This window comes from Mesoplodon mirus (assembly GCF_964341445.2).
Source record: "Mesoplodon mirus genome assembly, chromosome: 12".
In the NCBI taxonomy this organism is placed as follows: Eukaryota; Metazoa; Chordata; class Mammalia; order Artiodactyla; family Ziphiidae; genus Mesoplodon; species Mesoplodon mirus.
Genome location: NC_138988.1, coordinates 7,068,970 through 7,096,888, shown reverse-complemented (window position 1 = coordinate 7,096,888; position 27,919 = coordinate 7,068,970). Strand labels below are relative to the sequence as shown.

At 44.1% G+C, this 27,919-nt stretch overlaps 1 protein-coding gene and 1 long non-coding RNA gene across 2 annotated transcripts in view; one reads left to right on the top strand and one right to left on the bottom strand.

Moving 5' to 3' along the window:
- The first annotated feature begins 92 nt into the window (after positions 1-92).
- LOC309813590 lies at positions 93-22,565 on the top strand. The gene is made up of 3 exons (XR_014295520.1): positions 93-4,286; positions 19,042-19,114; positions 21,825-22,565. It is a non-coding gene; the product is annotated as an uncharacterized lncRNA (long non-coding RNA).
- A 107-nt stretch (positions 22,566-22,672) lies between these two features.
- Positions 22,673-27,919, bottom strand: part of SEC13 (SEC13 homolog, nuclear pore and COPII coat complex component) — a 60,723-nt gene continuing 55,476 nt past the window's right edge. The window contains exon 9 of the mRNA XM_082638573.1: positions 22,673-23,124. Coding sequence (XP_082494699.1) covers positions 23,011-23,124 — 114 coding nt within the window. The 3' untranslated portion in view covers positions 22,673-23,010. The remainder of the gene's footprint in view (positions 23,125-27,919) is intronic.

Sequence of the window (27,919 nt, the reverse complement as noted above, 5' to 3'; positions counted from 1 at the left end):
AAACTTACAATGAAAGTAGAGAGAGTAATACAATGAGTCTCCACAAGCATTCATCATCAGTTTCAACATTTATTAGCATCTTGCTTCGTGTATTTATCCCCCATACTCTTTTTCCTTCGGGAGTAATATTCTAAAAGCAAATCTCAGCAATCATGTAATTTCAGCCTTAAAATCTTCAGTGTGTATCTTTAACAGATAAAACACACTCTCTTAGTCTACAACAACCCCCTTACCTAAACCTGATTCTTTTTCTATTGTTCCTTCCTACATTAGCATTTTTTCCTTCAGCAATTATTTCATCACCTTGATACACAGTTTGTACATGAAAGGCAAGAAAAATACATAATTTTTTTGTCTACTTACTAATGTTCAAAATAAGGACAGTCTCTAGATCCATCCACATCTCTACAAATGACCCAATTTCATTCCTTTTTATGGTTGAGTAATATTCCATTGTATATATGCACCACATCTTCTTTATCCATTCATCTCTCGATGGGCATTTAGGTTGCTTCCATGTCCTGGCTATTGTAAATAGTGCTGCAATTTACATTTGGGTGCCTGTGTCATTTTGAATTATGGTTTTCTCTGGTTATATGCCCAGGAGTGGGATTGCTGGGTCATATGGTAATTCTATTTTTAGTTTTCTAAGGACCTTCCATACTGTTCTCCATAGTGGCTGTATCAATTTAGTTTCCCACCAGCAGTGCAAGAGGGTTCCCTTTTGTCCACACCCTGTCCAGCATTTGTTGTTTGTAGATTGTCTGATGATGCCCATTCTAACTGGTGTGAGGTGATAACCTCATTGTAGTTTTGATTTGCATTTCTCTAATAATTAGTGATGTTGAGTACCTTTTCATGTGCTTCTTGGCCATCTGTCTGTCTTCTATGGAGAAATGTCTATTGAGGTCTTCTGCCCATTTTTTGACTGGGTTGTTTGTTTTTTTTAATATTGAGCTGCATGAGCTGTTTATATATTTTCGAGATTAATCCTTTGTCCGCTGGTTCGTTTGCAAATATTTTCTCCCATTCTGAGGGTTGTCTTTTGGTCTTGTTTGTACTTTCCTTTGCTTTGCAAAATCTTTGAAGTTTCATTAGGTCCCATTTGTTTATTTTTGTTTTTATTTCCATTACTCTAGGAGGTGGATCAAAAAAGCTCTTGCTGTGATTTATGTCAAAGAGTGTTCTTCCTATGTTTTCCTCTAAGAGTTTTATGGTGTCTGGTCTTATATTTAGGTCTGTAATCCATTTTGAGTTTATTTTTGTGTATGGTGTTAGGGAGTGTTCTCATTTCATTCTTTTACATGTAGCTGTCCAGTTTGCCCAGCACCACTTATTGAAGAGACTGTCTTTTCTCCATTGTATATCCTTGCCTCCTTTGTCATAGATCAGTTGACCATAGCTGCGTGGTTTATCTCTGGGCTTTCTATCCTGTTCCATTGATCTATATTTCTGTTTTTGCGCCATTACCATATTGTCTTGATTACTCTAGCTTTGTAGTGTTGTCTGAAGTCAGGGAGTCTGATTCCTCCAGCTCCGTTTTTTTCCCTTAAGACTGCTTTGGCTATTCAGGGTTTTTTGTGTCTCCATACAAATTTTAAGATTTTTTGTTGTAGTTCTGCAAAAAAAAAAAAAATGCCGCTGGTAATTTGAAAGGGATTGCATTGAATCTGTGGATTGCTTTGGGTAGTATAGTAGTTTTCACAGTGTTGATTCTTCCAATCCAAGAACATGGTATACCTGTCCATCTGTTTGTGTCATCTTTGATTTCTTTCATCAGTGTCTTACAGTTTTCTGAGTACAGGTCTTTTACCTCCTTAGGTAGGTTTATTCCTAGGTATTTTATTCTTTTTGTTGCAGTGGTGAATGGGATTGTTTCCTTAATTTCTTTTTCTGATCTTGCATTGCTAAGTGTCTAGGAATGCAAGAGATTTCTGTGCATTACTTTTGTATCCTGCAACTTTACCAAATTCATTGATTAGCTCTAGTAGTTTTCTGGTGGCATCTTTAAGATTCTGTATGTATAGTATCATGTCATCTGCAGACAGTGACAGTTTTACCTCTTTTCCAGTTTGTATTCCTTTTCTTTCTTTTTCTTCTCTGATTGCCATGGCTAGGACTTCCAAAACTATGCTGAATAACAGTGGTGAGAGTGGACGTCCTTGTCTTGTTCTTGATCTTAGAGGAAATGCTTTCAGTTTTTCACCATTGAGAATGATGTTTACTGTGGGTTTGTCGTAGATGGGCTTTATTATGTTAAGGTAGGTTTCCTCTATGCCCACTTTCTGGAGAGTTTTTACCATAAATGGGTGTTGAATTTTTCAAAAGCTTTTTCTGCATCCTTTGAAATGATCATATGGTTTTTATTCTTCAGTGTGTTTATATGGTGTATCACATTGATTGATTTGCATATATTGAAGAATCCTTTCATCCCTGGGATAAATCCCACTTGATCATGGCGTATGACCCTTTTAATGTGTTGTTGGATTATGTTTGCTGGTATTTTGTTGAGGATTTTTGCATCTATATTCACCAGTGATATTGGTCTGTAATTTTCTTTTTTTGTAGTATCTTTGTCTGGTTTTGGTATCAGGGTGATGGTGGCCTCATAGAATGAGTTTGGGAGGGTTCCTTCCTCTGCAATTTTTTGGAAGAGTTTGAGAAGGATGGGTGTTAGCTCTTCTCTAAATGTTTTATAGAATTCATCTGTGAAGCCATCTGGTCCTGGACTTTTGTTTGTTGGATTTTTTTTTTTTTTTTTTTGCGGTACGCCGGCCTCTCCCTCTTGTGGCCTCTCCTGCTGAGGAGCACAGGCTCCGGACGCACAGGCTCAGTGGCCATAGCTCACAGGCCTAGCCGCTCCGTGGCATGTGGGTTCTTCCCGGACTGGGGCACAAACCCGAGTTCCCTGCATGGCAGGCGGACTGTCAACCACTGCGCCACCAGGGAAGCCCTGGGGTATCTTTTTTGGTGAGTTTCAGTGTCTTCCTGTCCATGATTGTTCAGCAGTTAGTTGCGATTCCGGTGCTCTCCCAACAGGGAGTGAGCTCACGTCCTTCTACTCCGCCAACTTGAACCAATCTTACGGATTTTTTTCTTAAAATATAAGTGTTTCAATTCATTATAGTCATTTTCTTTTTGATGCTTCCATATTTGATGAGTTTATTCCTGTGTGCTTTTGACACAACCCTATCGTTTTTCATAGTTTATTTCCTTTCTGTCTCATTAAGAAATCCTGGCCTCATCTTGTGTGTGTCCTTCCTGCTTCTGACTTTATTTTGCCATTTCTCTAAGAAGTTTTGGTTTCTTTCAGTGGGAAATAGTTTTTAAAGAACAGAATCTGGATTCTAACTACTAGTATTGCTTCTAGGTGTTTTCAGTGCATAGATGAGAAAAACATAGTTTTTAGAAGGAGAAAAATAGGTCATGAATTAATACTGTTATTTCCAAGTAAAGCTTAAGGTCACTGTGCTTTCACTTCTTGGGTTTTATACTTAAATTCCTTCCTTTGTCTTAAAAATGTTGTTTTCTAATTACATTAACAAAATTCCCTCCATCTTGCTGTATTTTACAGTATCAACATAATACTTTCAAAAAAAGACTAGAACAATCACTACAAACCATAAAACTACTAACCGCAGTCTTAGGAATATACAGTCAAATGAGTTAAATATTTTCTATGTGTGGTTATGCCATCGGCTTGATGTATAACTAAGATTACATCCAATTGTTTTTTCAGATTTTAGGGATATTTTTCCCCTGTATTGGTTAATGGTTAAACATTACGTGGTTCCCAAGTCAATGGTATAAGACAAGGTACATGCAGAGACTATTATCTTCCCTTCCTTCCCCCTTCATTCTGTTCCTTCTTTACTCTATAGGTAACTATTTTTATTGTGATTTTTTTCCTTTGACCCATGAGTAATTTAGATATACTGCTTAAATTTCCAAATATTTGAGGGTTTTCCAAGTATTCTATTATTGATTTCTAGGTTACTTCCATTATAGTCTGAGAATATGTTCTAGATAATTTAAATTCTGTTAGATTTGTTAAAGTTTGTTTTAGGGTCCAGAAATTAGTGTGTCTTGATGAGTGTTCCAGATGTACTTGAATGCGTTTAACTGTTGCTGGGTAGAATGTTCTATGAGTGCCTGTTAGGTCAAATTGATTGATAGGTTTGTTTATGTATTCTGTAACTTTACTGTTTTTTAGGGTCCTATTTTTTCTACTACTGGAAGATGAGTGTTGAGATCTCCAACTGGAATTGTAAACAGACTTCAGTTCTGTGAGTTTTTGTTTCACATATTTTGTAGCTCTATTTTAAGTGCGTACATATTTAGGATTGTTGCCTTCTTGATGAATTGACCCTTTTCTTATTATGCCCCTTTTTATCCCTTATAAGTATTCCTTGTTCTAAAGTCTACTTTATCTGAAATTTCTTGTTCTAGAATCAGTTTTTAAAATACATTTATTTATTTTATTTATTTATTATTTTTGGCTGCATTGGGTCTTCGTTGCTCTGAGCAGGCTTTCTCTAGTTGTGGTGAGCCGGGGCTACTGTTTGTTGCCGTGCATGGGCTTCTCATTGCACTGGCTTCTCTTGTTGTGGAGCATGGGCTCTCGGCCTGCAGGCTTCAGCAGTTGTGTCTTATGGGCTCTAGAGCTCAGGATAAGCTGTGGCGCACAGGCTTTGCTGTTCCACAGCATGTGGGATCTCCGCGGACCAGGTCTTGAATGTGTGTCCCCTGCATTGGCAGGCAGATTCTTAAGCACTGCTTCACCAGGGAAGTCTGGTGTGTATAATTTCTAATGAGAAGTTGGTTGTCATTCTTATATTTTTTCCTGTGTATGTAATATGTCTTTTTTTTTTCTGGCTGCTTATATAATTTTTAAAAAAATTTCAGTCTTATTGTGTGTGTATATGTGTGTTTTCTTCTGCTTGGGGTTTTTTAATTTCCTAGAATCTGTAGGGTTATAGTTCAAATCCAGCTGAGAAAATTGGACTGTTTCTCTAAACATTTTTTTCTGTCTCCTTTGTAATCCAACTTACACATATTTTAGACTACTTAATACTGGAGTCACAGTTGCTTGTGTTTGTTTTGGCTTGTCTGCTTTTCTCCCTGTGCTTTAGTTTGCATAGTTTCTGTTGCCGTCTTCAGATGTCCTGATTGTTCCTATGGCAGTGTCTAATGTGCTGTTACTCCCATCCAGTGTATTTTTCACTTTAGATATGGAATTGTTCATTTCTAGAGACTCCATTTAAAGTTTCTTATATCTCCCATTTTTCTTATGTTCATTTTCCTTTACATTCTTTTTTTTTTTTTTTTTTTTGGCGGTACGCAGGCCTCTCACTGCTGTGGCCTCTCCCGTTGCGGAGCACAAGCTCCAGGGCGCAGCTCAGCGGCCATGGCTCATGGGCCCAGCCGCTCCACGGCATGTGGGATCTTCCCGGACCGGGGCATGAACCCGTGTCCCCTGTATCGGCAGGCGGACTCTCAACCACTGCGCCACCAGGGAAGCCCACGTTGTAAATTTTATGCTGTCATATGCTGAATTTCCTTGTTATTCCTTTAAGGAGTGTTGGGCTTTGTTCTGACAGAAAGTGAAATTATTGGTGGATCAGTTTGATGCTTTCAAGGCTTGCTTTTAAGGTCCAGAGCAGCCTTTACTGTAGACCTGATTGAAGATACACCATTGACGCATGATCTTTCTTAGGACTCGACCCAATGCCCTCTGTATCGCGAAGCTGTTGCCCTCTGCTTCTTGGGAACGTGAACTACTCGCCCTCTGTTGAGTTCCAGGAATTGTTTGGCCTACTGCTTTTCGGTCACGAGAGTTTCACCCTTCCCCTAAGCAGGTTAGTCCTTGGTCAAAAGTCTAGGAGACCCTCCTGCAGATCCGAGGAGCTGGCTATCTCTGAGCAGCTCCCTCTTCTGTAGTACTCTGCTGTGTAAAGGCCACCTTTGCCTTTCTGAACTCTCACCTGTCTTGTAAACTCAGTGAGGCTGCTCTGGATCCTGTTTCCCTGCCCTGTCCTGGGAACTCTCTCTAGGAAGAAGCTGGGGCAGTTGTGGGGCTCCCCTCCCACGCCCACCGTTTCCTCTTCTTGCAAACACTGCCTGTTGTCCTACATCGGAAAGCAGTTGTTTCATGGATTTTGTGTTTTTCTAGTTGTTAATGGCTTGAGGGAAGCTCTTGGAGCTGTGAATCCTTCATGTGTGGAAGTGGAAATCTCCCCCTTATGCATGGTCTGGCCCTACTCCTTGATGTTTCAGAGTTTGAGGAGCTACCTTAATGTCATCCGGAGGTTTCTTTTGCTATCCTAGGTGCTTTGCTTTTGTGAAGGGATTGAAAATCAGTGTGGCTGCTACTGCCATCTCGCCCTAACTAGAATTCTCTGTGTATCTTTTAAATTACCCTGACATTCCTCTCATTTGGGCTTGGCAACTGCCCTGAAGATGGACACTCAACATGGCATTGCACTTGGTTGGCTGGTTTTGTTCTTAGAAATCGGAGGTATTTCCCTTACCCCAGGAATGGCTAACATGTTATCATCACCCTAAGCATAAACTGTTGACAGTGGTCATTTCATTTACTTCCAGATTATTCAAACTGATCCTGTTGGTGTAAGCTAGAAACACAGCCTATGGCCAGGAGCCCAATGACCTATCAGTAACCCAGTGTGTGACACGCGACCAGTCCCTTCTCATTATTCATTTGTATGTGGCACTGTAAGGAGGACCAGGCCTGCCCTCGGGAGCACAGCGCTTGTTAAGGAAGGCAGATATGTAGAGCTAACTAGAATTCAGTGTAATTTGTGTCCATTGAGAAGCCCGAGCAAAGGTGCTTCCTTGGCCTTTCTTTTCGCATCTGAATAACGGAAGGGAAGGAGCAGCAATTTTCCTGTTGTTCTGTGAAGGCTAGGATTCTGCGGAATGCCTCCGGAGGCCTTGTGGGCCAGGCCCCTCTGTCCTCACTCACTTGAACCAATGTAGTTCCACTTTTTCCAATTTTATATGTTATGATGAAAGATTTATTTCACAACAGGGATTCTGCTGCTGAAAAATGGACAAAGAACAGGCAGAAGAGGGGTCCACATTTATCTGTGCACACCACCTCCTGCAGTGAGCGGCCTGACCTTTCATCTGTGTGTGCGCACATACAGGCCTGGCGTGAGCTCCACTCCTTGATTATGGCTGAGGAGCCGCAGCACCAGGTCCCGGGTTCCAGCCTTGGGAGTTCCGATTTCTGAGCTGAGACGGATTAGGATGCCAACGCTGCCTCTGGCACGTGGCGGTGGACGGCCCAGGGCAGCTCCTGACCTTCTTGCCAGTTTCCTCATCGGTAAGTCGTGGGTATGCGCCTACACAGGTTTTCTGTGCTGCTTCACTCAGGCCTCAGCAAATCCCAGCTACCGCTGCGACTGCTGCTTCAGGTCATGTCCCAGGGCCTCTGGGGAAAGGTGATCCTTGGTTCAGAGTCGCTTAGGACCAGAACCATGCTCTGCATACTCCGTGCTCTAAACTGTCAGCCCCACGAGAGGCCAGCCTTGGGACCCAGACTTCTTAGGCTCCAGGGATGTGATAGTAGCCTAAATTGCCATGGCCTGAGGGGACTTTATTAGGCATTTTTTTTTAATTTAATTTTTATTTCATTTTAAAGTATAGTCGATTTTCAGTGTTGTGTTTGAGATGTAGAGCAACGTGATCCAGTATAGATATACATACATGTGTACTCACTTGGATTCTTTTCCCATATAGGTTATGACAGAGTGTTGAGTAGAATCCTCTGTGCTCTACAATATTTCCTTCTTAATTATGCGTTTTATGAATAGTAGTGATTATACGTTAATCCCAACCTCCTCATTTATCTCCCCCACCTTTCCAATTTAGTAACCCTAAGCTTGTTTTCTAGGTCTGTGAGTCTCTCTCTGTTTTGTAAACTAGTTCAATTGTATCAAGTTTTGGATTCTACCTATAAGTGATATCATATGGTATTTGTCCTTCTCGGTCTAAGGTCTCTTAATATGATCACCTCTAGGTCCATCCACATTGCTGCAAATGGAATTATTTCATGCTTTGCGAAGGCTGAGTAGTATTCTCATGTATATACTTAACCACGTCGTCTTCATCCATTCATCGGTCGATGGACATTTCGGTTGCTTGCGAGCCTTGGGTGTTGTAAACAGTGATGCAGTGAATGTTGGGCTGAAGCGTCTTTTCCAGTTATGATTTCCTTTGCATGTAACCCCAGTAGTGCGATTTATGGATTGTATGGTAGCTGTATTTGTAGTTAAGGAACCTGTGCACTGTTCTCCACGGTGGCTGTTAGCCATGCACTTTACCATCAGTAGCACTGGACGGTTCCCTTTTCTGCACTCTCTCTCCGTTATTTATTGTTTGTAGAGTTTTTTTTTTTTTTTTTGGCGGTACGCGGGCCTCTCACTGTTGCGGCCTCTCCCGTTGCGGAGCACAAGCTCCGGACGCGCAGGCTCAGCGGCCATGGCTCACGGGCCCAGTCACTCCGCGGCATGTGGGATCTTCCCAGACCGGGACACGAACCCGTGTCCCCTGCATCGGCAGGTGGACTGTCAACCACTGCGCCACCAGGGAAGCCCGTTTGTAGAGTTTTTGATTAACGGTCATTCTGACTCCTGCGAGGTCGTACCTGGTTGTAGTTTTGATTTGCTTTTCTCTAAGTAGAAGTAATTTGGAGCATCTTTTCATATGCTTTTTTCTTACATTCTTTCTTTTTTTTTTGTAAACGTGATTAAAATTTAACTCTTAAAATTGGTTTGTTGTTAAGTTTGCCAGGTTTTGAATTCTCATTCGATGACCTACCCCAGGACACTTAATTAGAGTAGGTGTTATTTTTTTTATTTTTTTTTTTGCAGTACGGGGGCCTCTCACTGTTGTGGCCTCTCCTGTTGCGGAGCACAGGCTCCAGACGCACAGGCTCAGCGGCCATGGCTCCTGCCGCTCCGCGGCATGTGGGATTTTCCCTGACCGGGGCACGAACCTGTTTCCTCTGCATCGGCAGGCAGGCTCTCAACCACTGCGCCACCAGGGAAGCCCAAGGTGTTATTCTAATACAGCACCGCAGCCCTTGTGAACATTAAGTGCCCTTAAGCAGCGATTTGCAAGTTGTAGTTACAGGTAATGGCCACAAGGCGGCAGGATTTCTTCATGTCCCACTCTGGTTACTGGGGTGACCAGAGCCTTAGGGCAAGTTGTATTCCTGGGTTGTCAATTAGAGTGGAATGTGCCAGCACAAACACCCAAGGGCCTGTGTCTCATTACTCCTTTTCCTTACCCTGTGACCCCCAGATATATCCCAACCCCCCGCCAGACTGCTATGCCGAGGGGTTGTCCTTTTTCGGTGGGGTGAGTCTAAGGAAGGAGGCTGGAGGTGGGATCCCCACCATCCGAGACCATGGAGACGTGGTGACTTTTCAAATGTCTTTCAGCCCGAGGTTTAACCGGGCTGTTGGGTCCTGTAGCCTTGGTTTAGCTTCAAGAGGGCCCACCTGGATCTAAAGATTGTGGTCCCATCTAGGGGTTACCAGGCACTCGAGACCAAGGGGGCTCATAGCTGCCACATCCTCCTAGGCTCCCTCGGCCCCATGATAGTTAAGCCTTGGGACCCAAGTCTGGTTAGGGATGTGACAGTGGTCCTGGGGGCCTGAGGGGAATAGAGGACTCATTTTTATTTATTTATTTTTTGCAGTACGCGGGCCTCTCACTGTTGTGGCCTCTCCCCTTGCGCAGCACAGGCTCCGGATGCGCAGGCTCAGCGGCCATGGCTCACGGGCCCAGCCGCTCCGCGGCATGTGGGATCCTCCCGGACCGGGGCACGAACCCGTGTCCCCTGTATCGGCAGGCGGACTCTCAACCACTGTGCCACCAGGGTAGCCCAGTGAGGACTAATTTTTTAAAATTAAACTTTTATTTTGTATTGGAGTGTAGTTGATGTTTAACATTGTCTTTGTGTTAGGGGTACAGCAACATTATTCATTTATACACATACATATAATCTATTGTTTTTTGGATTCTTTTCTCATATAGGTTGTTATTACAGTGGGCTGTGCTATAGAGTATTTCCTTGTTGATTATTTATTTTATATATATTAGTGTGTAGATGTTCATCCCAACGTCTTGTTCTCTTCTTCTCCCCAGCTTGTTTATTTCGTAATCGTAAGTTTTTTTTCCTAGATCTTTGAGTCTGTTTCTTTCTTTCCTGTATTACGAAGGAAGATACAAAAACAGAAACAGATGTAATCCCTGTACCTCAGGAAGCAGTGCAGTGGGGTGACATTGGTTGGGAAGCTGTAGAACATGGGGGAGTGGGAGCCTGTACCCACAGCTCGGGTTGAGTCGGAAACGTGTTTGCTGTGTGACCTTGGGAAGTCATTTAATTTATGTGAATATCAGTTTTGTCCTGCTTAAGGGTTTTTTTTGTGAAAATGAACTTATATCATATGGTATTTGTCCTTCTCGGTCTAAGGTCTCTTAGAACAGTGCCTGGTGCACAGCAAGAATGGTGTAAATGGTGGCTCTCAGGCTGATTGAATGTCTACTATGTGTAGGTGTCCTCACGTGAGACACTGTGTTCAGTCTTGACAGTGACTAAGGGGGTGGGTGTTTTACATGGGAGGAGCCTGAGAAGTTCAGTGTCGTGGGCTAGACCAGACAGCTGGTGTTCAGATTCAGGTGTGAGTTTGAAGGCCTCAGCTTTCCACCCCACCTTGCTGCCTGGGTCAGGTGAGAGAGCCTGACCAGAGTGGGTGCTTAACGTCTGTTTCTGGAGTGACTGACCTAGGCAAGTGGGAGAGAAGGCTTGTGTGTCCCTTGAGAAAGGAGTAAGGCCTTGTCTTTGTGGGCGAGCATCAGGTGACCAGCATTCCCCCCAGGGCCTGGCCCCCATCCTTCCCGGAGCCCCGTCTGGCTGCTTCTCCAGCAGGTCGGGAGCTGGTTTCTTGGGCCCTTTGACCATGTTTGAGTCTTGGTACCTCCGCTGGGTGTTGAAAAGAGGGCGGTGGGCCTGGCTAGTAATGATCAGCGTTGCACCCCTACTAAGCTTTAGAGCTGGGACGTGCCTCAGCTCCAGGCCTGCGTGTGGGTCTCTGCATCAGAGCGAGTGGCTGGCTCACTGGAGGCGGACTTCTGCTTCCTCTCTCCCTCCACCCACGTAGTGCACCTGCTCTCCAATACCTTAGATTCCTCTAGTGGGGATAATGCCTTTCAAAGTGTGATTACCACTTAGAGGCAGATGCTTTCAGAGCAAGGGCTCGGTGAGCTACGCCACTGCGCGGTCAGGTAGTCAGGTGTGTGGTCATGCATTTCTGTTTTTTGGCTTGCGGGATCCTCGAGCTCATGGCAGCCCGCTCTTGGAACTCACACACCTCCCTGAGAGAAGCCCCATTTTTCAGATGAGGAAACTGCCGGGGAGCAGGGCAGGGACCATCTCCAACAGGGCTGGACTCCAGTCCTGTCTTCTGGGTGGTGGTGATGGCTCTGCTCAGCTTGGTCTTTCTTAATGTGCGGGCCTGTCTCCCCTCGCCCAGACAGGTTCTGAGAGGGAGCGGAGTGCCCTGGGGGCAGGAGAGCCGGGACCTGGTGCTGCCACAGGTGACCACACACAGATTGGCCTTATGCAGATCACTGAGCGTTCCCCTGCTCACGGCTGCCTCTCAGAGGGTCTTGAGGATTAACTGAGGTGATGGGTGTGAGATCCTTTATAACCTGTCAAGTACCATGCAGGTGACAACTGTTTTTTGTACCCTGGCCAGCCTTTGCCACGTCAGATGTTCGCGGACGAAGAGTGCATCAACCACGTGGGGGATTCCTTACGTGCCCGCAGCGGCTCATCCCACAGGATGCCCAGGTGGTGACCCCTAAGGGCTCGGTGACTTGTCTGTGTAGACGTTCTAGCGTTTCAGAGGAGGAGCTCCCTTGTGGCTGGGCTCGGGCTGGGAGGGCAGGAAGGGCTCCATGATGCAGGTGGCGGGAGTGGAGCAGGCCTTTGAAGGGAGGGCACCGCTGCAGGCAGAGGGGCAGGAGCGGAGGGGAACAGCAGGCGTGGGTGCAGACTGCTTGTGGCCCCAGTGAGAAGGCTGGGTGCTCGGAGGAGCGTGGCAGTGGGGCGGGTCGTAAGAAAAGGCCTAGAAGGAGCTGTGGGGTTGGGATAAGCACAGTTTGCAAGCTGGGGGCCCAAGGAGTTTGGGCTTGATCTGGAAGAGGGAGGCCGCTGAAGGCTCTTGAGCAGAGGAGTGACAGGACACGACCTTAAAGACCTGGGAGGCTGCACCCTTTTTTCACGGGGAGCAAACCTGAATGCCAGAAGGATCACACTTTCCCCAAAGCCACGCAGCCCTCAGTGGCAGTGCCCGGACGCCTAGCCAGGCTCCTGAGCACGACGGGATGGGGCAGGGGAGCCAGCAGAACGCTGGTCATCCGATGACCGCCTGACTGAGATGGTCGTCAGGGGGCACTGGACCCTTGTGGAGACTCTAGGGACAGTGGGTGCCCGGGAGGGGCTGGACTGAGCCCCTCAGTAGAATGTGGGGACTGAGTACCTCCTGCTGGAAAACTTCTCACCAGCTGTGCACTGGGTGGGGGGCCAGAATCCTCCCGCAGTCCCAGCAGAGTGTAAGCGTGTCACCTGGAGGCCTTCGCCCTTGGGGGCCACCTGAGCCGATGCCTCTTGGCCTTGGGGTTCAGATGGGCTGTAGGTGGAGCAGGTAGGGAGATGCTAGAGAAGGCCTGCAGCTTTTTCAGAGTGTGGTCCCCCCCGCCCCCCAAACCCCAAACAGACTATGGTGACCAGGCGCCACTGAGATGTGAGGCCTCTTCAGTCCCGGCCCTGGAGACAGGAGCTGCCAGTGTTGATCTTAGATAACACCCCGCAGGCAAACACCCACACCGGCTGCTGCGTTCCCTTCCGGAGCAGAAGCACATCCCGCAGGGCGGAGGCTGGTTGGGGGAGGAAGGAAGGATGCCGGAGCCACTGAGGGAGGGGGAGGCGGCACCCAGAAAGTACCTCGCTGCCCATCTCCAGCTGTGGACGGTGCGCAGGCTGGGGTGGGGACGCACGCAGACCTGAGCCCAGAGGCCTTTGAGGAGGACTGCGTGGCTCGTGGTGGGGAGGACCAACTTGCCCTAGCACGTGTTTCCCCTCGTTTTAGTGTGGATAATGAACGCCAAGGCCAGTCTGTCCGTCTGTCTCCTTCTCTGAACCTTCCTCTGGATTGCTTGCTGGTTGAAGGCTTCCTTCCCAAAGCAGGGCCTTGAGGGCCCAGCTTCATCCACAGAGAAGGGCGCATCATCACCAAATTACTTGCTATATGTCAGTGGTGTCTGAGAACAAACTGTGTATACTGTCCGGTGTGAGTTTTGTTTCTGCTGTTAAGTAGTTGGCTGAGCAAGGAGTTTTTTCATGAATTTGGCCAAACCTTGGTGTGAATGAGGCAGATTCTGGGGTAACAGAAACAGGTTTCATTTTTTGAGATAGATAGGGCTCTTGGGCGGGGCTTATTTTTCTCTCCCTGTTGTGGCTTCCATAACTTGTAGAACAGCATCGATCGCTAGAAGTATCATGCCAGTCATGCCATTAAAAATTCCTTAGGAGTCCCATTACAAAATGTAAAAAGAAACATAAAATCAATTTTAGTAATGTTCTGTAATATACTCAAAATACTATCAATTTGACATGTAATCAGTGTTATAAATGATTTAGATATTTGGCACTGGTCTTCCTTTTACTGAATTTTCCGAATCCGTTGTGTATTATATGTTCACAGCACGTTTCAGTTCAGACCAGACACATTTCCAGTGCTCAGCAGCTACTTGTTGCTCACGGCTACTTCACTGGACGAGCTCTAGATCACCACGGGTGTCACTCTTACAACTTCCAAGCCTTAGCCCAGTGCTCTCTCATCCCTCCTGCTCCAAACCCAGCCCCTCCCAGTGGGAGAGAGGCTTCCCTGTTCTCCTGCCATCGTGGGGCTGGAGCCCCCAGTATTGGTCTCCTATCGTCAGTCTTTCTCTCCAAGAGCTTTTGCCCTCAGCGTTAAAATATGCCCAGGTCTCTCTAATCCTGGAATGGTGTGTTGATGCCTTCTTGCCCTCATGCTACCGTGTCCAGGCAGAATTTCCTGTCCCTGTATCCTGTTCCTTATGGATACTGGCCCCTCCACACTCTGTAGCTTGACTCCCCGCACCCCCGCCAGCCACTGTGCTGAGACTGTTCTCAGAGCTACAGGTGGCGCAGTCTAGGGATGGCTAAGAGCCCTAGGATCTCAGGGTGAGGCCTGTAGGGTCATCTAATCTCAGCCACTGGGTGTAGGCCTGTGCTGGGCTGCAGTGGATTCATAGGGGAAGCAGTAAGAAAGCAGTCTTTTTTATGTCTCATCTTCGGATTCTGATCCAGTAAGTCTGTAGTGGGGTGAGAGAATCTGTATTTCTCAGATACTGAACAAGTATCTCAGGCACTTCCTTTCTGATTATAAAATAATGTTTCCAGCAGAAAATTTGGCCACATGTAAGATAAACTCTCTCTCCATGTATGTTTGAACTTCTTATTCTGGAAAATTTCAAACTTACAATGAAAGCAGAGAGAGTAATACAATGAGTCTCCACAAGCATTCATCATCAGTTTCAACATTTATTAGCATCTTCGTGTATTTATCCCCCATACTCTTTTTCCTTCGGGAGTAATATTCTAAAAGCAAATCTCAGCAATCATGTAATTTCAGCCTTAAAATCTTCAGTGTGTATCTTTAACAGATAAAACACACTCTCTTAGTCTACAACAACCCCCTTACCTAAACCTGATTCTTTTTCTATTGTTCCTTCCTACATTAGCATTTTTTCCTTCAGCAATTATTTCATCACCTTGATACACAGTTTGTACATGAAAGGCAAGAAAAATACATAATTTTTTTGTCTACTTACTAATGTTCAAAATAAGGACAGTCTCTAGATCCATCCACGTCTCTACAAATGACCCAATTTCATTCCTTTTTATGGTTGAGTAATATTCCATTGTATATATGCACCACATCTTCTTTATCCATTCATCTGTTGATGGGCATTTAGGTTGCTTCCATGACCTGGCTATTGTAAATAGTGCTGCAATTTACATTTGGGTGCCTGTGTCATTTTGAATTATGGTTTTCTCTGGTTATATGCCCAGGAGTGGGATTGCTGGGTCATATGGTAATTCTATTTTTAGTTTTCTAAGGACCTTCCATACTGTTCTCCATAGTGGCTGTATCAATTTAGTTTCCCACCAGCAGTGCAAGAGGGTTCCCTTTTGTCCACACCCTGTCCAGCATTTGTTGTTTGTAGATTGTCTGATGATGCCCATTCTAACTGGTGTGAGGTGATAACCTCATTGTAGTTTTGATTTGCATTTCTCTAATAATTAGTGATGTTGAGTACCTTTTCATGTGCTTCTTGGCCATCTGTCTGTCTTCTATGGAGAAATGTCTATTGAGGTCTTCTGCCCATTTTTTGACTGGGTTGTTTGTTTTTTTTTAATATTGAGCTGCATGAGCTGTTTATATATTTTCGAGATTAATCCTTTGTCCGCTGGTTCGTTTGCAAATATTTTCTCCCATTCTGAGGGTTGTCTTTTGGTCTTGTTTGTACTTTCCTTTGCTTTGCAAAATCTTTGAAGTTTCATTAGGTCCCATTTGTTTATTTTTGTTTTTATTTCCATTACTCTAGGAGGTGGATCAAAAAAGCTCTTGCTGTGATTTATGTCAAAGAGTGTTCTTCCTATGTTTTCCTCTAAGAGTTTTATGGTGTCTGGTCTTATATTTAGGTCTGTAATCCATTTTGAGTTTCTTTTTGTGTATGGTGTTAGGGAGTGTTCTCATTTCATTCTTTTACATGTAGCTGTCCAGTTTGCCCAGCACCACTTATTGAAGAGACTGTCTTTTCTCCATTGTATATCCTTGCCTCCTTTGTCATAGATCAGTTGACCATAGCTGCGTGGTTTATCTCTGGGCTTTCTATCCTGTTCCATTGATCTATATTTCTGTTTTTGCGCCATTACCATATTGTCTTGATTACTCTAGCTTTGTAGTGTTGTCTGAAGTCAGGGAGTCTGATTCCTCCAGCTCCGTTTTTTTCCCTTAAGACTGCTTTGGCTATTCAGGGTTTTTTGTGTCTCCATACAAATTTTAAGATTTTTTGTTGTAGTTCTGCAAAAAAAAAAAAAAAATGCCGCTGGTAATTTGAAAGGGATTGCATTGAATCTGTGGATTGCTTTGGGTAGTATAGTAGTTTTCACAGTGTTGATTCTTCCAATCCAAGAACATGGTATACCTGTCCATCTGTTTGTGTCATCTTTGATTTCTTTCATCAGTGTCTTACAGTTTTCTGAGTACAGGTCTTTTACCTCCTTAGGTAGGTTTATTCCTAGGTATTTTATTCTTTTTGTTGCAGTGGTGAATGGGATTGTTTCCTTAATTTCTTTTTCTGATCTTGCATTGCTAAGTGTCTAGGAATGCAAGAGATTTCTGTGCATTACTTTTGTATCCTGCAACTTTACCAAATTCATTGATTAGCTCTAGTAGTTTTCTGGTGGCATCTTTAAGATTCTGTATGTATAGTATCATGTCATCTGCAGACAGTGACAGTTTTACCTCTTTTCCAGTTTGTATTCCTTTTCTTTCTTTTTCTTCTCTGATTGCCATGGCTAGGACTTCCAAAACTATGCTGAATAACAGTGGTGAGAGTGGACATCTTTGTCTTGTTCCTGATCTTAGAGGAAATGCTTTCAGTTTTTCACCATTGAGAATGATGTTTACTGTGGGTTTGTCGTAGATGGGCTTTATTATGTTAAGGTAGGTACCTCTGTGCCCACTTTCTGGAGAGTTTTTCCCATAAATGGGTGTGGTGTTGAATTTTTCAAAAGCTTTTTCTGCATCCTTTGAAATGATCATATGGTTTTTATTCTTCAGTATGTTAATATGGTGTATCACATTGATTGATTTGCGTATATTGAAGAATCCTTTCATCCCTGGGATAAATCCCACTTGATCATGGCGTATGACCCTTTTAATGTGTTGTTGGATTATGTTTGCTGGTATTTTGTTGAGGATTTTTGCATCTATATTCATCAGTGATATTGGTCTGTAATTTTCTTTTTTTGTAGTATCTTTGTCTGGTTTTGGTATCAGGGTGATGGTGGCCTCATAGAATGAGTTTGGGAGGGTTCCTTCCTCTGCAATTTTTTGGAAGAGTTTGAGAAGGATGGGTGTTAGCTCTTCTCTAAATGTTTTATAGAATTCACCTGTGGGGCTTCCCTGGTGGCGCAGTGGTTGAGAGTCCGCCTGCCGATGCAGGGGACACAGGTTCGTGCCCCGATCCCGGAAGATCCCACATGCCGCGGAGCGGCTGGGCCCGCGAGCCATGGCCGCGGAGCCTGTGTGTCCGGAGCCTGTGCTCCGCAACGGGAGAGGCCACAGCAGTGAGAGGCCCGCGTACAGCAAAAAAAAAAAAAAAAAAAAAAAAAAAAGAATTCACCTGTGAAGCCATCTGGTCCTGGACTTTTGTTTGTTGGATTTTTTTCTTTTTTTTTTGCGGTACGCTGGCCTCTCACTCTTGTGGCCTCTCCTGCTGAGGAGCACAGGCTCCGGACGCACAGGCTCAGTGGCCATAGCTCACAGGCCTAGCCGCTCCCTGGCATGTGGGTTCTTCCCGGACTGGGGCACAAACCCGAGTTCCCTGCATGGCAGGCGGACTGTCAACCACTGCGCCACCAGGGAAGCCCTGGGGTATCTTTTTTGGTGAGTTTCAGTGTCTTCCTGTCCATGATTGTTCAGCAGTTAGTTGCGATTCCGGTGCTCTCCCAACAGGGAGTGAGCTCACGTCCTTCTACTCCGCCAACCTGAACCAATCTTACGGATTTTTTTCTTAAAATATAAGTGTTTCAATTCATTATAGTCATTTTCTTTTTGATGCTTCCATATTTGATGAGTTTATTCCTGTGTGCTTTTGACACAACCCTATCGTTTTTCATAGTTTATTTCCTTTCTGTCTCATTAAGAAATCCTGGCCTCATCTTGTGTGTGTCCTTCCTGCTTCTGACTTTATTTTGCCATTTCTCTAAGAAGTTTTGGTTTCTTTCAGTGGGAAATAGTTTTTAAAGAACAGAATCTGGATTCTAACTACTAGTATTGCTTCTAGGTGTTTTCAGTGCATAGATGAGAAAAACATAGTTTTTAGAAGGAGAAAAATAGGTCATGAATTAATACTGTTATTTCCAAGTAAAGCTTAAGGTCACTGTGCTTTCACTTCTTGGGTTTTATACTTAAATTCCTTCCTTTGTCTTAAAAATGTTGTTTTCTAATTACATTAACAAAATTCCCTCCATCTTGCTGTATTTTACAGTATCAACATAATACTTTCAAAAAAAGACTAGAACAATCACTACAAACCATAAAACTACTAACCGCAGTCTTAGGAATATACAGTCAAATGAGTTAAATATTTTCTATGTGTGGTTATGCCATCGGCTTGATGTATAACTAAGATTACATCCAATTGTTTTTTCAGATTTTAGGGATATTTTTCCCCTGTATTGGTTAATGGTTAAACATTACGTGGTTCCCAAGTCAATGGTATAAGACAAGGTACATGCAGAGACTATTATCTTCCCTTCCTTCCCCCTTCATTCTGTTCCTTCTTTACTCTATAGGTAACTATTTTTATTGTGATTTTTTTCCTTTGACCCATGAGTAATTTAGATATACTGCTTAAATTTCCAAATATTTGAGGGTTTTCCAAGTATTCTATTATTGATTTCTAGGTTACTTCCATTATAGTCTGAGAATATGTTCTAGATAATTTAAATTCTGTTAGATTTGTTAAAGTTTGTTTTAGGGTCCAGAAATTAGTGTGTCTTGATGAGTGTTCCAGATGTACTTGAATGCGTTTAACTGTTGCTGGGTAGAATGTTCTATGAGTGCCTGTTAGGTCAAATTGATTGATAGGTTTGTTTATGTATTCTGTAACTTTACTGTTTTTTAGGGTCCTATTTTTCCTACTACTGGAAGATGAGTGTTGAGATCTCCAACTGGAATTGTAAACAGACTTCAGTTCTGTGAGTTTTTGTTTCACATATTTTGTAGCTCTATTTTAAGTGCGTACATATTTAGGATTGTTGCCTTCTTGATGAATTGACCCTTTTCTTATTATGCCCCTTTTTATCCCTTATAAGTATTCCTTGTTCTAAAGTCTACTTTATCTGAAATTTCTTGTTCTAGAATCAGTTTAAAAAAAAAATACATTTATTTATTTTATTTATTTATTATTTTTGGCTGCATTGGGTCTTCGTTGCTCTGAGCAGGCTTTCTCTAGTTGTGGTGAGCCAGGGCTACTGTTCGTTGCTGTGCATGGGCTTCTCATTGCAGTGGCTTCTCTTGTTGTGGAGCATGGGCTCTGGGCGTGCGGGCTTCAGCAGTTGTGTCTTATGGGCTCTAGAGCTCAGGATAAGCTGTGGCGCACAGGCTTTGCTGTTCCACAGCATGTGGGATCTCCGCGGACCAGGTCTTGAATGTGTGTCCCCTGCATTGGCAGGCAGATTCTTAAGCACTGCTTCACCAGGGAAGTCTGATGTGTATAATTTCTAATGAGAAGTTGGTTGTCATTCTTATATTTTTTCCTGTGTATGTAATTTTTTTTTTTTCTGGCTGCTTATATAATTTTTTTAAAATTTTCAGTCTTATTATTGTGTGTGTGTATGTGTGTTTTCTTCTGCTTGGGGTTTTTTAATTTCCTAGAATCTGTAGGGTTATAGTTCAAATCCAGCTGAGAAAATTGGACTGTTTCTCTAAACATTTTTTTCTGTCTCCTTTGAAATCCAACTTACACATATTTTAGACTACTTAATACTGGAGTCACAGTTGCCTGTTATTTTTGTTTTGTCTTGTCTGCTTTTCTCTCTGTGCTTCAGTTTGCATAGTTTCTATTGCTGTCTTCAGATGTACTGATTGTTCCTATGGCAGTGTCTAATGTGCTGTTACTCCCATCCAGGGTATTTTTCACTTCAGATATTGAATTGTTCATTTCTAGAGACTCCATTTGCAACTTTCTTATATCTCCCATTTTTCTTATGGTCAGTTTCCTTTACATTCTTGAACATATTTATAATAGCTGTCTTTAAGGGAGTCATCTGCTAATTCCGTGGTCTATCTCTTTTCTGAGTCTGTGGCTATGCACTTTTTTTCCTCCCCTGGTTATGGGTCATTTGCTTGCTTCTTTGCCTGCCCAGTAATTATGGATTAGGTGATGGACATTGTACATGTTTGCTGTCATATGCTGAATTTCCTTGTTACTCCTTTAAAGAATATTGGGCTTTGATCTGGCAGAAAGTGTAATTATTAGTGGATCAGTTTGATGCTTTCAAGGGTTGATTTTAAAGTCCTGAGCAGCCTTTACTGTAGACCTGATTGAAGATACACCATTGACGCATGATCTTTCTTAGGACTCGACCCAATGCCCTCTGTATCGCGAAGCTGTTGCCCTCTGCTTCTTGGGAACGTGAACTACTCGCCCTCTGTTGAGTTCCAGGAATTGTTTGGCCTACTGCTTTTCGGTCACGAGAGTTTCACCCTTCCCCTAAGCAGGTTAGTCCTTGGTCAAAAGTCTAGGAGACCCTCCTGCAGATCCGAGGAGCTGGCTATCTCTGAGCAGCTCCCTCTTCTGTAGTACTCTGCTGTGTAAAGGCCACCTTTGCCTTTCTGAACTCTCACCTGTCTTGTAAACTCAGTGAGGCCGCTCTGGATCCTGTTTCCCTGCCCTGTCCTGGGAACTCTCTCTAGGAAGAAGCTGGGGCAGTTGTGGGGCTCCCCTCCCACGCCCACCGTTTCCTCTTCTTGCAAACACTGCCTGTTGTCCTACATCGGAAAGCAGTTGTTTCATGGATTTTGTGTTTTTCTAGTTGTTAATGGCTTGAGGGAAGCTCTTGGAGCTGTGAATCCTTCATGTGTGGAAGTGGAAATCTCCCCCTTATGCATGGTCTGGCCCTACTCCTTGATGTTTCAGAGTTTGAGGAGCTACCTTAATGTCATCCGGGGGTTTCTTTTGCTATCCTAGGTGCTTTGCTTTTGTGAAAGGATTGAAAATCAGTGTGGCTGCTACTGCCATCTCGCCCTAACTAGAATTCTCTGTGTATCTTTTAAATTACCCTGACATTCCTCTCATTTGGGCTTGGCAACTGCCCTGAAGATGGACACTCAACATGGCATTGCACTTGGTTGGCTGGTTTTGTTCTAAGAAATCGGAGGTATTTCCCTTACCCCAGGAATGGCTAACATGTTATCATCACCCTAAGCATAAACTGTTGACAGTGGTCATTTCATTTACTTCCAGATTATTCAAACTGATCCTGTTGGTGTAAGCTAGAAACACAGCCTATGGCCAGGAGCCCAATGACCTATCAGTAACCCAGTGTGTGACATGCGACCAGTCCCTTCTCATTATTCATTTGTATGTGGCACTGTAAGGAGGACCAGGCCTGCCCTCGGGAGCACAGAGCTTGTTAAGGAAGGCAGATATGTAGAGCTAACTAGAATTCGGTGTAATTTGTGTCCATTGAGAAGCCCGAGCAAAGGTGCTTCCTTGGCCTTTCTTTTCGCATCTGAATAACGGAAGGGAAGGAGCAGCAATTTGCCTATTGTTCTGGGAAGGTAGGATTTTGCAGAATGATTTGGGAGGCCTAGTGGGCCAGTCCTCTCTATCCTCACTTCAACAAATGTAGTTCCGCTTTTTCCAATTTTATATGTTATGATGTAAGATTTATTTCACAACAGGGATTCTGCTGCTGAAAAATGGACAAAGAACAGGTAGAAGAGGGGTCCACACTTACCTGTGCACAGAACCTCCTGCAGTGAGCGGCCTGACCTTTCATCTGTGTGTGCGCACATACAGGCCTGGCGTGAGCTCCACTCCTTGATTACGGCTGAGGAGCCCCAGCACCAGGTCCCGGACTCCTGCCTTGAGAGTTCTGAGCTGAGACGGATTAGGATGCCAACGCTGCCTCTGGCACGTGGCGGTGGACGGCCCAGGGCAGCTCCTGACCTTCTTGCCAGTTTCCTCACCAGTAAGTAAGTTGGCGGTACGCGCCTACACAGGTTTGCTGTGCTGCTTTACGTGTGAAAGGTCCAAGTTCATGCCACTCATACAGGTCTCGGCTCCTGCCGTGACTGCTGTTTCAGTTCAGGGTCCCAGGGCCTCCCATTAGAGGTGATCCTTGGTTCAGTGTCGGTGAGCCTGTCCTTCCACTGACTGGGCAGTAAACCAGGTGAATTGTGCCTGCTTTCCTCGTCAGTCTTGTAGACTCTTGGGATATGGTTGATACTACCCTGTATGTGCAGGGCAGACTTTATTAGCCTCAGTCTCCAGCAGAGGATGTATACTCAGGATAAGTAGCAGAGCTGGGGGCTGCAGTCCCATCGCTGAAGGCCAAGTGTAGCTTTGTATGGTGCCTTCAGCATAAACTGAGTCACAAGGACTCTTAAACAGTGACAGATCAGCTCTGTGGGCAGGACTCAGCTAGGCCCATAGGGACCTGGGTCTTGGTAAAATGCTGTTCAAGGACACTAACCAACAAGAGATAAAACGAGCTTTGTAGGGAGGGGTTAGAAAAATGCAGGAAGAATTATAAGCAATACAAGTTTATTACTTTGGAAACAACCCCCCCCAAATGATGCCTGAACCTACAAGGTACATAAAAATGACCAACAATATCTTAAAATAATAGAGCTGACGGTTAATTGTCGTTTTTCCCTCAGAACAAGTGTGTGTTCAGCTGGACAGTAAATTACAAACCATATCAAATCATGTTAAGGCAGATGATAAGTCTGGTTGCATCAGTTAATGACTCCCGGGAAAGTGATCTTGTGGCAGCTGGGTGTTCTTCCTCCCAGCTGTGTGGTCAGTTGGCAGGAAGGGGCAGTCCTGGAGGCAGCAGGTGGAGACCAGGCCCTGCCTGTCCTCTCACTGCTCGTTCTGCTGACCCTCTGTGACTGAAGTGGACACAGAACCCTGGCCCTTGTTGACATCACTGATGCACACCCACTGCCCGTCAACCGACTCCTTCCACAGGGTCACCTGCAAGCCAGCACACACATCCTATTACAGGTAAGTATCCCTGCCCTTACCTCCCTGCATTCTCTAAAGAGGGCAGAGATCTCCAGCAAGAACTACAGCTCACAGTCTTGTGGGTAAAGAGAGCACTTACCTTGGTTCCCCCCACTGAAATCCCACCAAAATGAAAGTAAAGGAAAAAGTATCCACACAGAGTAAGAAAGGAGGAGTATGGACAGTGATGTCATGAAGATGGTGACACAGCTTGTTCCTGGCTTCACTTTCCCTTAAAAGAACTAACAGCTATTCATAGAGACACACCACTGAACAAATCCTACAACACAGCAGTGAAGCTGAAGTGTCCTGCACTATGGACACTGAGACAGACTGCATTAGAAGGTAAGAGAAGGGGCCACATGTTGATCCCAGCATCCCTTCCAGGGGCTGGCACACTACCACAGGGAGCAGCCTCCCCTGAGGCTCTGGCCCCTCGAGTGAGAAAAGAGCCCTGGGTGACATCCAGCACCTGTTCCCCCCTCCCACTGCACTGTGGTCATCACTTTGCAGGTGCTGATACTCTGGTTTTGCTCCACCAGGATCGCAGCTGAATCTGTGAGGCCCAACTGCTGAGAATTGGATTGTGACCAGAGAGGGCTTCCAACAACCAGCACTCAGATCTCCACAGCCTGAGTCCCTACCTGCAGGGCCCAAGTGAGTCTGTTCTGACAGGGAAGCTGGGGCACAGGTAGGCTTCAGTCCAGACCACAAACAAAGTATTAGTAACCTTAAAGCTGCTCCCCTGGAAAGCACCAGTTCATAGCTGCACTTCCTACTGAATACAGCCTTTGGACTGCCCAACCAGCGAAGCCACACAGCCAGCCAGTCAACAACCCTGCTTAAGGTAACACAGGAATAGAAAGCACTGCTGGTGGCATTCACTGTCTGCATAGCAAATCCGGTGGCCTCACCTGACCAGGAATTCAGTGCACACTCTTGACTCTTCAGCTCCCCCCAAAATAAGCCATGCATTCTCTGGATTCCATCCTGCTGTGTACTGCCAGGGCAAGGAAGGTAATTCTCGCCTCACCTACTGCTGAGTCGAGTAGCCAGTCCTGACTGTCTAGCAAGCCTGACCAGAGAATACAGGCAGCTGTGAAGCCAATGCTCCAGCCTCACTGGTGCAGGGAAAGAAACCAGCTGTTCTATCTACCTGATCTCAGCCAGTGGCATATTCAGAGTTGAAAAAAGTGCCTCAACCCAAAACAGAACTTAATAGCAGGTCCTTTCAACCTAAGAACACTAATAGGAGAGAAAGCCTGAAACCCAAATTGAGCTGACTAGTGAAGAACTGTATTGGCACACTTTCAGAGGTACAATGAATTCTTTGAAAAAGAATTCAAAACAGGGCCCACTGTCAAGAAGCCCACTTCCAATCTCTTGCATGCCTATAAACTAACAATGAAAAATCAGAAAGAGAAATTAAGGAAACGCCCCCACTTATCACTCAAACAAAAAGAATAAAATACCCAGGAATAAACCTACCTAAGGGGGCAAAAGACCTGTATGCAGAAAACTATAAGACACTGATGAGAGAAATTAAAGATGATACAAACAGATGGAGAGGTATATCATGTTCTTGGATTGGAAGAATCAATATTGTGAAAATGACTATACTACCCAAAGCAATCTACAGATTCAATGCAATCCCTATCAAATTACCAATGGCATTTTTCACAGAACTAGAACAAAAAACTTTACAATTTGTATGGAAACACGAAAGACCCCCAAATAGCCAAAGCAATCTTGAGAAAGAAAAACAGAGCTGGAGGAATCAGGCTCCCCAACTAAAAAGTATACTACAAGGCTACAGTAAGCAAGAGAGTATGGTACTGGCACAAAAACAGAAATATAGATCAACTGTACAGGATAGAAAGAAAGCCCAGAGATAAACCCACGCACCTATGGTCAGCTAATTGACAAAGGAGGCAAGGATGTACAGTGGGGAAAAGACAGTCTCTTCAATCAGTGGTGCTGGGAAAACTGGACAGCTACATGTAAAAGAAGGAAATTAGAACACTTTATAACACCATACACAAAAATAAACTCAAAATGGATTAAAGACCTAAATGTAAGGCCAGACACTATCAAACTCTTAGAGGAAAACAAGGCAGAACACTCTATGACGTACATCACAGCAAGATCCCTTTTGACCCACCTCCTAGAGAAATGGAAATAAACAATGGGACCTAATGAGACAAGATTTTGCACAGCAAATCAAACCATAAACAAAACAAAAATACAACCCTCAGAATGGGAGAAAATATTTGCAAATGAAACAACAGACAAAAGATTAATCTCCAGAATATACATGCAGCTCAATATCAAGAAAACAACCTAATCCAAATATGGGTGGGAAATCTAAATACACAGTTTTCCAAAGAAGACATACAGAATGACAAAAAACAAAAGATGCTCAACATCACTAATCATTAAGAGAAATCAAACTCCAACGAGGTATCACCTCATACCTGTCAGAATGGCCATCATCAAAAAGTCTGCAAACAATAAATGCTGGAAAGGCTGAGGAGAAAAGGGAACCCTCCTACACCACTGGGGGGAATGTAGATTTGTAGAGCCACTATGGAGAACACTACAGAGGTTCCTTAAAACACCACAAATAGAGCTACCATAGGATCCGGCAAGCCCACTGCTGGGCACACGTCCGCAGATAACCATGCTTGGAAAGCCAACACTTGCACATTCACTGACTACAGCAAGACCTACAACAGTCAAGGTTCGGAAGCAACCACAATCTCCATCCACAGGCGAATGGAGAACATGTGGTACATAGATACAATGGAATGAACCCCCAGGCATAAAGAAGGAAATAATGCCGTTGGCAGCAAGGTGGATGGACCTAGAGCTCACACTAAGTGAAGCAAGTCAGAGAAGAACAGATATGATTTCCCTAAAAACTGACAGGCGTGAACTAACGTACAAAACAGAAACGGACTCACAGACGTAGAAGAGAAACTTAGGGTTACCAAGGGGGAAAGCATGGGGGGAGGGACAAATGCCATGGTTGGGATTAACCTGTACACACTAATATTTATAAAATGGATAATCAACAAGGACCTTCTGTGGAGCACAAGGAACTCTACTCAACAATCTGTCATAACCAATAGGGGAACAGAATCCGAGAGAGAACAGATATATGTATCTACATAACTGAAACACGTCACTGTACACAGGAAACAAAAACAACACTGTAAATGTACAACACTCCAAACTAAAATCAGAAGTAAAAACAAAATACAATAAAAAGAGAAAAATGCCTCCTCTATTCCATGTTGGCTTGGGGAACCTGGGCAGCCAGCAACACAAGGCTGGAGTGTTCTGGGCCTGAGGGAGCTGGGGAAGATGTACCAGCAAATGAGCCCCCCTTGGACCTGGAGTGTCTAGTCCCCTGGGGATGTCACCACAGTCTCCACTGTCTGGGAGGAGGGCAATGAAGTAATGAGATACAAGCCCTTGGGTGTTTGTGCTGACACATTCCACTAATTAATTCACAACCTAGGAACACGACTTCCCCTTAGGCTGTACATGCAGGTGTAACCAGAGGTGGGCATGAAAAAATCCTGCCACTTTTTGGCCGTTTCCAGTAACAACAACTTTAAAGCAGGTGCTCAGGGGAACTTCATATTCTCAAAGCCTGTGAGCCTGTAAAGACACCTGCCATCACGAAATGCCCAGAAGCAGGTAATAGGAAAGGAATTCAAAACAGGGCCCAGTTTTATGAGGCCAATTTCCAGAGGTACATTTTACTCATAGTGTTAAAAAGAGAGGCACATGAAAAGATGCTGAATATTCCTAATACTAGAGAATTGGAAATCAAAACTGCAAGGAGGCATCACTTCACACCACTCAAAATGCCATGAACAAAAAGTCTACAAACAATAAATGTAGCGGAGGGCATGGAGGAAAGGGAGCCCTCCTATGTTTTTGGTGGGACTGCCATCTGGTAATAACTACTATGGAGAAAAGAATGGAGGTTCCTCAAACAGTAAACACACAGCTACCATATGATTCGGCAGTCCCACTCCTTGCCACATACGTAGATAAAAGTATAACTGGAAAATGTACGTGCACCCCTATGTTCATAGCAGCACTATGTAGAATAGGCAAGATATGGAAACAACCTAAATGTCTACTGACAGAAGAATGGGTAAAGAATATGTGCTACATATATACAGTGGAATTATTATTATTATAAAAAAGAATATAATATCATTTCTACCAACATGGGTGGACGCAGATATTACATCAAGTGATATAAGTCATGATGAGAAAGACAAATACCATATGATACCACTTACATGTGAAACAAAATATGACACAAATTATCTATGAGACTCCAAGACGTAGAGAACAGACTTCTGGCTGCCAAGTTAGATGGGGGGTGTGGGAGGGATCTACTGGGGGTTTGGGATTAGGAGATGCAAAGTATTATATATAGAATGCACAAACAACAAGGTCCTACTGTATAGTACATGGCACTATATTCAATATCATGTGATAAACCATAATGGAAAGGAATATGAAGAAGAATATATATATATATGTGTAACTGAATCACTTTGCTGCAAAGTAGAAATTAATACATTGTAAATAAACTATACTTCAATAAAACAAACTAAAAAAATTAAAAATAGAACTGCCATATGATCCAGCAATTCCACTTCTGGGTATAAATCGAAAGGAAATGAAACACTAAGTTGAAAAGACATTTGACCCCCCAAGTTCATAACAGCAGTATTTA